At 44.0% G+C, this 9,855-nt stretch overlaps 1 protein-coding gene across 1 annotated transcript in view; it reads left to right on the forward strand.

The window, feature by feature from the left end:
- hecw2a (HECT, C2 and WW domain containing E3 ubiquitin protein ligase 2a) overlaps window positions 1-9,855 on the forward strand; it is a gene marked incomplete in the record, with an annotated part of 23,127 nt that overhangs the window by 9,930 nt on the left and 3,342 nt on the right. The window contains 16 exon segments of the mRNA XM_025002104.2: window positions 508-540; window positions 630-736; window positions 815-939; window positions 1,572-1,757; window positions 1,836-1,970; window positions 3,275-3,377; window positions 3,461-3,557; window positions 3,673-3,756; window positions 4,091-4,173; window positions 4,834-4,954; window positions 6,299-6,412; window positions 7,306-7,458; window positions 7,930-8,028; window positions 9,272-9,401; window positions 9,465-9,611; window positions 9,738-9,852. Of these exon segments, the coding sequence (XP_024857872.1) occupies window positions 508-540; window positions 630-736; window positions 815-939; window positions 1,572-1,757; window positions 1,836-1,970; window positions 3,275-3,377; window positions 3,461-3,557; window positions 3,673-3,756; window positions 4,091-4,173; window positions 4,834-4,954; window positions 6,299-6,412; window positions 7,306-7,458; window positions 7,930-8,028; window positions 9,272-9,401; window positions 9,465-9,611; window positions 9,738-9,852 (1,832 nt within the window).

Here is a 9,855-nt window from a genome sequence, read left to right on the forward strand (position 1 = left end):
GTTAGCTTGGATCAGCCGTTAGCTTGGATTAGCTGTTAGCTTTAGCTTGGATTAGCTTTTAGCTTGGATCAGCCGTTAGCTTGGATCAGCCGTTAGCTTGGATCAGCCGTTAGCTTGGATTAGCTGTTAGCTTGGATTAGCTGTTAGCTCCTCAATCCGGTGAGTTAAACTTCATTTCTGGGTGTTCAGAGAGTTTTCTACAACAGGACAGATATTCATTGTTTATAATCTTTCCTCAGAACCTCACTTCTTTAGATATAAGCTAAAAGTTTAGCTACTTTAAACCTGATAAATGAGAACATCTGTAGCTGCAGACGATGGAACCTGTCCTTTGGTTCTCAAGCAGCTTCAGCTTCTTATTTTTACAGTTCTTCTTCTTCTCCTCTCAGACTGGGAGGCTCGGATCGACAGCCACGGGAGGATCTTCTTCGTGGACCACGTGAACAGGACCACCACGTGGCAGCGTCCCACCGGGCCGCCGGCGCCGCAGGGCCTGACCCGATCCAACTCCATCCAGCAGATGGAGCAGCTGAACCGCAGGTGGGCTTCGGAACCAGAACCGACGGATCGAATGGAGACTTTTCAGACCTGCTGTGAGAAAGCTGTGTTCTGAATCTGCCGGCCCGCAGGTACCAGAGCATCAGGAGGACCATCACCAACAGCGACCGCTCCGAGGAGACCTCGGCTGATCTCCTGTCTGAGCCGGAGGGCGAGCTGATGCCCCACTCCATCTCTGGTCCGTTGCGTCCGTCGCCCGCACCGCTGAGCGCCCTCGTTGTCCAGAGCTCTGACCGGTTTGTTGCCTGTGTTGCAGAGTACCGCAGAGAGAGCGCCGTGGCTCACTCCGGCGGACGCTCGCGCCTCTCCCTGCTGCTCCAGTCGCCCAGCGCCAAGTTCCTGTGCAGCCCCGACTTCTTCACCGTGCTGCATTCAAACCCCGTCAGTCTGCCCAGAGAAAACACTTTTACTGTCTTAGACTTCTGTCTGCAGAGCTAAAACCTGCCAGGACACGCCTGCTGTCATGTCTGACCAACATGTTCAGGTTTTATTGGAGTCTTTATAAAACTTGAAACATTTAAACAGAACCGGAGACAGAAGACGACGAGAAAACCAGCCAATCAGAGCTTCACGTGCAGATAGTTACTAAAAAGGTTGTTTTCAAAACACTTTTAATGCTAAACTCTCTATATGTACATATATATATGTCCCCAAAGTTTTCCAAAAATAACCTTACTTACAGCCGTTACTGCGTTTGCTAATGTCAGTTAGCTGTTAGCTGTAGCAGCCATCAAGATGGCGGGTGATATGCATGCCAAGGAATGACTTTAGAAGACCTGTGGCGTCCATTTTAGGCTGAAGACACTAAAACAATCTGGTATGAAGATAATTTAAAGCCGAAGGCAGCAGCCGGCAGTCAGAGAGATGTCAGGTTGGAGAATCAGGGAGAAATCCTCACAGAGTCAAACTAAGGTTTTTTATAAGGACTCCAGTGAAACCAGAACCTGATTGTTCTTCTTCTTCGTGTTTTTTAGAAGAACAGAAGGTCTGAAAGGTTTGTCTTCTTTGTCCAGAGTGCCTACCGCATGTTTACGAGCAACACCTGCCTGAAGCACATGATCAGTAAGGTGCGTCGAGACGCCCACTACTTCGAGCGCTACCAGCACAACCGCGACCTCGTCACCTTCCTCAACATGTTCTCCAACAAGCAGCTGGAGCTCCCCCGGGGCTGGGAGATGAAGCACGACCACACCGGGAAGGTGAGCCGACACCCTGAGGTCTCACAGATGCTTCCGTCCAGTTTGTAGCTTCTGATCATGTTCGTCTCGACCCTCCAGCCCTTCTTCGTGGATCACAACTGCCGATCGACGACCTTCATCGACCCGCGGCTGCCCCTCCAGAGCTCTCGGTCCACCGGGCTGCTGGCCCACCGCCAACATCTGAGCCGCCAGCGGAGCCACAGCGCTGGAGAGGTGAGGAACGAGCCGACGTGTCACTCAGTGGACGGCGCGGTCAGCCGAAGGCCCGAATGGCTTCAGCTGATTGTTGCACACAGCTGAGAAAGATCAGACATGAGTGGATCATAAAGCTCCAGTCGGGTTTGACCACCTGGACTGGGGGATTTTCTTCTTTGTAAATCCTCAGTCCGGTTGGGTCAGGGTGGTCAGTGGAGCCATTTTCAGGCCTCATGTTAGGAATCAAACCAGAGTTCTGGCTGGGCCTCTCACAGAGTCTTCTCTCTGAGCTGAGGAAGAACCTTCAGCCCAGTCGGAGGTTCTGGTCTCTGTAGAACAGGTTTTCATTGAGGATCTGATGCTGCCACCACCGTGCTTCACTGTGGGGATGGTGTTAGGCCATTGGTGTCCAGTCCTGGTCCAGGACCTCTGTCCTGCAGGTTTTAGATGTTCCTCTGCTCTGACTCACCTGATCTGATGACCTGAGGAGCAGTGAAACATCTAAAACCTGCAGGACCAGGACCAGGACCAGGACCCGGACCCGGGCCAGGACTGGACACCACTGTTAGGCAGATGGTCTCCTCTGGACCTAGTTTTCATCAGTCCAGTGAATCTGGTTCCTCTCAGTCTGACCTTTAAGACTTTTTTATGTTTTTTATGTTTAGGATTCATCAGGTTTCCTCTAAATATCAAATATTTCTAAGTTTGAAGTCTTCAGCAGATGGTTCCCTGTTTTATGTTCAGGAAATACCAAAAATATTACATCTGAATATTATCCTGGATAATACAGAGGTTGGGTTTTTGTAGGGATAAAATCCCAACATGTACTGGAGTTCATTGGCTGAGAGTTGAAACATTTAAACTCTTTCTTTGGGCACTTCGTCCGTCTTATTTATGAAAAACACCAAAGATTAGACCATTTTACAGACAGGAAAAAGGATTTTAGCTCCAATGATGTGATTCCCTGAGGACCCGATGAGGTCAGGGATGGTGCAGACCAATGATTCCCAAAGTTAGGGTCCGGACCCCAACATTGGACACCCAACACCAAGTAGGGGTCCTTAGATGATCTCCAGATATCCATTTACAATAAAAACTTAGTTTCTATGATATATTTGCACCATAATTGTTCCATAGAAGTCATAAATGGGTGTTCAGACTGTCTGTTGTCACTATGACCTTATTTTAAGGAGTCTTTGGATCTTTAAATGGCCGACAGGTGGGGTCACCACCTGTGTCTCCATCATTTTATGGGTTGAACCTGCGTTAGACGGTCAGTTTCAGGACTAGGACCTGAGCTTTGGTGCTTCCTTTCGGCGCAGGTGGTGGACGACTCCCGTCAAAGCAACCCGCCCGTGATGCCCCGCCCCTCCAGCACCTTCAGCGGCTCCAGTCGGAGCCCGTATCACGACGTGGTTCCTGTCGGTAAGCTCGCCGGCACCAGGCTCGCTCGTAAAGACGTAGAAAAAAAACAAAACATCTTCACGTTGTCCTCCTCTCGCCTCCAGCCTACAACGACAAGATTGTGGCGTTTCTACGGCAACCCAACATCTTTGAGATCCTGCAGGAAAGGCAGCCTGAGCTCGCCAGGAACCACTCGCTCAAGTGCGTCTTTTTCTTCTTCTTCTTCTTCTTCTTCCAGCGCCTCATCGCCGACTCTTACTGAACCTGACATGTGTGTGTGTGTGTGTGTGTGTGTGTGTGTGTGTGTGCGTCGCAGGGAGAAGGTGCAGTTCATTCGCAGCGAGGGAGTCAACGGGCTGGCTCGCCTCTCCAGCGACGCCGACCTCGTCATGCTGCTCAGGTGAGCCCTGGAGCGGCAGGCGATCATGTAATCACCTGTGTGTGTTTGAATGTCGTCTGTTAGCGAAATATCTCAGGAACCAGCAGCAAATTTATTTCATGAAACTCAGGAAGTGATTTTTGTTGTGCATCTGAGCAACGTTTGGGAGTCAAACTCATCCAAGATGGCCGCCACAGCTAATCGATCATAGTAACATTAGAACAGTGTGGTAGTAGCTGAGAGTGGTGGTGTAACGTGGCCTTCAGGGACACGGAGTGGGACGAAAGTGTCCCCCGTCATCCTGGGACGGATGTCCTCGGTGTTGTTAATCTGCTCGTCTCTCTCCCGTCTCCAGCCTGTTCGAGGAGGAAGTGATGTCATACGTGCCGCCGTTGCTCCACCCAGGTTACTGCCTCTCTTCTCCTCAGAGCTCCCCTGGTAAATCTCTGTCCGTCTCGCTGTCTTCGTCTGTCTTCGTCTGTCTTCGTCCCCCCGCAGAGACCGTTTTATTACAGCTCCTATTAAACATCCTGAGGAGACGGAGTAAAAATCTCTGTTTAGTTGTTTATTTTGGTGCTTTGGAAGCCAAATATTAAGAATATTAAGTCTTTTGCACAGATCTGTCTCAGAGTTAGCCTTTTTTGACTTTTTATTTTGAAATTTCAGGTAAAATAATGATTTCCTAACGCAACCCTGATTCTGAAAGGGTCAGGATGATGTGATAAATGTAAAATAAAAACAGAATAAACTCGTATTTTAGTCACAAAGTAAACAGACGCAGCGTTTTTAGGAAAAGCTAAGATAACTTTTAATTTGATGACAGCAACAAAAGGCTGTAAAAGTAAAAAAACAGCATTAGGTTGTCAGCGGGTGTGAGGACGGGCAGAGGTTCTGTAGTCTGACAGAACGCAGATCATAACGCTCCAATCCAGGATTAACCTGCATCCTCGGGATTACTCATCCCGTCCCTGAAGCTCCGTTTTGTTTCTGTCCCCTGATTACCTGCTGCTCCGTCCTCCTCTGTCTCTGACGGTTTCCTCCTCATGTTGTCCCTGCGTCCTCGGGTCCGGCGGTTTGATTCTGTCCTCTGTTTTTCAGGCACTCAGAGAGCGAACGCGAGAGCCCCCGCTCCGTACAAGCGGGACTTCGAAGCGAAACTGAGGAACTTTTATCGAAAGCTGGAGACGAAGGGTTATGGACAGGGCCCGGGGAAAGTCAAGTAGGTTTGAATCCTACTAATCTACTAATAATATTTCTTATAAACAAAAGGGGAAACATTTAGTGACAGCCGCCATGGTGAAAAATAAAATGACATCAGAAAAGTATTAACTTTTAATTAAATCTGTGGAAATTTCACTCATAATTCATCAGGTTTACATATTCTGCTTAAACAGAATGATATTTAAAATAATATATACTTCCTACCATTGTTATTGTGTTAATAATATGTATTGACTATTGATGAAGTTATTTTAAACTCAATATTTTTAACAAATAAAGACCAAACCAGGGTCAATAAAATTAAATAAATACATTTTTTTCCCTTTTTTAAGGGGAATTGTGTGGCATATCTAGTGTTTAAAACTAACCTGTGTACCCAAAGATTAAATAATCCCCAAGCGATCCACTTCCTTTAGGCTAACTTTGTTAATGCTAACTTTCAGCTAGCTTTTTAAAAGCTAACTTAAATTCACTGTCGTACTTTTACACCTACATTTATAAGAGTAGTTTACTTTGCTTTAGTTTTTACTCTTCTTAAAATCAAGACAAAGTTAGTTGATTAATAAAAGTCAGCTTTAAATAATCTCTTAGTGATCCTCTAGCCTTAAGCTAGCTTTTAATGCTAACTTTAAGCTAGCCTTTGAAGCTAGCTTAAATCTACTGTTATATTTACACAGATTGTTAGCTGTAACATAAACAACTCAGCCTTTTTTTCCAAAAATAACTACAAAGTTGGCTAAATAACTGTCTTTATTATTAAAGCAAACTTTAAATATTGTGCAACCACTTTTTTTTAGACTTAAGCTAGCTTTCTAGTGCTAGTTTAAGTTAGCTTAAAAACTCCATCTGTTATATTTATCTCTCAGATTGTTTTCTGTAATTTAGCCAACTTTGCTTTTTGTCCAATAATCAAGACAGATTTAGCTCAGTAACTTTTGAATTTATTAATAAAAGCTTAAAATATTCTCCCAGTGATCCTCTAACCTTTTAGTCCTGGTTTAACCTTTTTTAAAGCTAACCTAAATAGATTTTATGTTAAATATAAATATATGTTATAATCTTGTAAGTATCACAGATTACTGGTAAAGTATTAAAGCTAGTTTTGACAATACTTTGATAAAAACTAAAGCTAAGTTAGCTAACTAACTGTCATTAGTGTTAAGAGAGGAAGTTTGGAAAGTTTAGTAAATATTTAACCTGTGATTGTTTTCAATATTTATTTATTATTATTTTGAAATTCTCCGTCTGAGAAGTTTCAAAATGATCCGTTGTTTGTTTTGGTGATTTATCTCCTGGTTTAAAAACTTGATTAGTTTAGAAATGTTTGTTTGTTTGTAAACAGGCTGATCATCCGCAGAGACCACCTGCTGGAGGACGCCTTCAACCAGATCATGTGTTATTCCCGTAAAGACCTGCAGAGGAGCAAACTCTACGTCAGCTTCGTGGGCGAGGACGGGTGAGAGGGAGCTGAGGCTTTAACTCGACCTTTTTATTCTGGTCCAGGTTTAATTAATTCACTTCACTGAATTAATTAAACCTGGACCAGAAGGTTCTCCTCATCCTTAAAGTTTAAACAGAGAGAAATGTTTGAGTTTAATTTATGTAGAAAAAAACCAGTGAGCTAACCTGTAATAATCTGTAATAATCTGTGATAATCTGTAATAACCTGTAATAATCTGTAATAATCTGTGATAATCTGTAATAACCTGTAATAATCTGTAATAATCTGTGATAATCTGTAATAACCTGTAATAATCTGTAATAATCTGTGATAATCTGTAATAACCTGTAATAATCTGTAATAATCTGTGTTAGCGTTAACTCCTTCAACAGAACTTTATATTAATAATGAGGATTATTTAGAATCAGCTGCATTATAAACTGTGTTACAGCTCCAAGAACAGCAGCTTAAAGCTAAAAGTAGCAACTGGCTAGCTAAAAGCTAAAAGTAGCCAAATGCTGGTTGAAGGCTAAAAGTAGCAACTGGGTAGTTAAAGGCTAAAGGTAGCCAAATGCTAGCTAAAGCTAAAAGTAGCAACTGGCTAGCTAAAGCTAAAAGTAGCAACTGGTTAGTTAAAAGCTAAAAGTAGCCAAATGGTAGCTGAAGGCTAAAAGTAGTAAAATGCTAGCTAAAAGTTAAAAGCTCCACAGCAGTGTCTTGATGCTAAAAGTAGCAGACAGGTAGCTAAAAGCTAAATGTAGCTAAAGGAAACAGAACCAGATGAAGTTTTTATTTGAGACAAAATGGAGCCGAACTTTTCGCCGCGCTGCGTTTCAGACAGTCAGACTCAGGAGTCTAAAGCTGAAACTGTCTCCCGCAGCTGTTTGACGTGTCCCCGTGTCCTACAGGCTGGACTACAGCGGACCGTCCAGAGAGTTCTTCTTCTTGGTGTCCAGAGAGCTGTTCAACCCGTACTACGGCCTGTTTGAGTACTCGGCTAACGACACGTACACGGTCCAGATCAGCCCCATGTCCGCCTTCGTGGACAACCACCACGAGTGGTGAGCTCCCTGTCCATCTGTCCACCTGTCCTTTTGTTCATTTGTTCTACTGTCCATCGGTCTATCTGTCCATTTGTCCATCTATTCATCTGCGCATCTGTGCTTCTGTCCTCCTGTCCACCTGTCCTTCCGTCCACCTGTCTTTCTGTCCACCTGCCCGTCTGTTCATCTGTCCTTCTGTCTACCTGTGCACCTGTCCTTCTGTCCTTCTGTCCATCTGACCATCTGTTCTTCTATCCTTCTGTCCTTCCGTCCACCTGTCTTTTTGTCCACCTGTCCCTCTGTCCTTCTGTCCATCAGGTTCAGGTTTTTGTCTCTTTGTTGGTTTTATCATCTCTCTTTCAAAGCTCGTTTTTTACATTTTATTGTTTTTATTTTAATTTTATTTGAAACATTTAGGACTCAGTTTTTTTTGTCCTCCAGCTGCGATCGAGGACAAACGCTTTGAATCCAGATGTTTTTGTCCTCCAGGTTTCGGTTCAGCGGACGTATCCTGGGCCTGGCGCTGGTCCATCAGTACCTGCTGGACGCCTTCTTCACCCGTCCCTTCTACAAAGGTCTTCTTCGGATGTGAGTGTCCTCCAGAGGACGAGACGTCTCAGTCGGCTGTAAACAGATCAGGTTTCCTCGGCTCCTAACGGACTAATCCTGAGATACAGAGAAAAATCAGCTGTTTGCTGAAACTAACCAGGAAGTTTATGTCGACATAACGAGATAAATAAAAAACTTTATCGGTATGTCGTGAGAAATACGAGATTATCTCAGGGTAATGAGAAATATTAAACAGTATCCTAAAATAAAAGCCTATTTCTTTTATTATCTCAAAACAACAAGATAAATATTTTATCTTGGAAAAGAAACAACATAAATAATTCATTATGTCAAGATAACAAGATGAATATTTTATCTTCAGATAAAGAGACAGATGAGTTTTATCTCAAGTTAAAGAGATAAAAAACGATTTCTCGAGGTAACAAATAAGTCGTTATCTGAAGATAAGAGACACTGTCTTAAGATAAACATTTTATCTTTTCAGGATTTATCTTGTTATTTCAAAATAACATCAGAAATGAGTTATCTCAAAATGAGTTTAAATCCTGAGATAAAGAGAAAAATCAGCTGTTTGCTGAAATGAACCAGGAAGTTTATGTCGACATAACGAGATAATCAAAGAACTGACAGCCTTTTATCGGTATCTCGTGAGAAATGTGAAGTTATCTTAAGATAATGAGATAAAAATGTTATTTCAAGCTAACGATAAATATTAAACAGTATCCTAAAATAAGAGCCCATTTGTCATCTTGAGATAATAAGAGATAAAAAATTATATCTCGAGATTACAGATCTGTAGTTATCTTTAGATATCGAAAAGAACGAGTTGTTATCTGAAGATAACTACAGATTTGAAGATAAGAGACACTTTTTTGTCTTTTCAGGATTTATCTTGTTATTTCAAGGTTATGTCAGGATTCTGTGATCCTGATAAATGAGACGTTAGCTCAAGATAACGAGGTAAAGAAGTTACGTTGAGTTAACGAGAAATATAAAATGGTGTCATTAATAACTCGTTATGTCAGGAGATCAACAAACGGGTCGTTATCTCGAGATCAGGAGATAACGGCCATTTTGTCTTGTTAGTCTTTGTCTTAAATTAAGGACATTTTTAGGATTTATTGTTATTTTAAGGTAGTAGCACAAACTAAGTCTTGACATGAAGACATCAAAGAGCTTTAATCTCGACCAATCAGGTTGTTTATCTTGAGATGAGATAAAGAGAAGGTACTTCCTGTAACCTCCGGCTCCGTTGGCGCAGCCCGTGTGACCTCAGCGACCTGGAGTTCCTGGACGAGGAGTTCCACCAGAGCCTGCAGTGGATGAAGGACAACGACATCGAGGACATGCTGGACCTCACCTTCACCGTCAACGAGGAGGTGTTCGGCCAGGTGGGTGGGCGTCTTTCTGTCTGCCCGCCGCGTCTCCCCTCGTTAACGCCGTCTGCCCCGCAGATCACCGAGAGGGAGCTGAAGCCGGGCGGCGCCGGCGTCCCCGTGTCCGAGAAGAACAAGAAGGAGTACATCGAGCGGATGGTGAAGTGGCGAATCGAGCGGGGAGTGGCCCAGCAGACCGAGAGCCTGGTCCGGGGGTTTTATGAGGTGACGGGGGTAGAACGGGTTGTTGTGCTTTAATGAGAACGTCCCGCCTCAGAGGAAGTAACGACCCGCTATCTTTATCTGTCCAACTTGTCTCTCTGTCCAACTGTCCAACTGTCTCTCTGTCAGGTGGTGGACGTCCGGCTGGTGTCCGTCTTCGACGCCAGGGAGCTGGAGCTGGTCATCGCCGGCACCGCAGAGATCGACCTGTCGGACTGGAGGAACAACACGGAGTACAGAGGAGGTC

This window comes from Kryptolebias marmoratus, linkage group LG6, assembly GCF_001649575.2.
Source record: "Kryptolebias marmoratus isolate JLee-2015 linkage group LG6, ASM164957v2, whole genome shotgun sequence".
Lineage (NCBI taxonomy): Eukaryota > Metazoa > Chordata > Actinopteri > Cyprinodontiformes > Rivulidae > Kryptolebias > Kryptolebias marmoratus.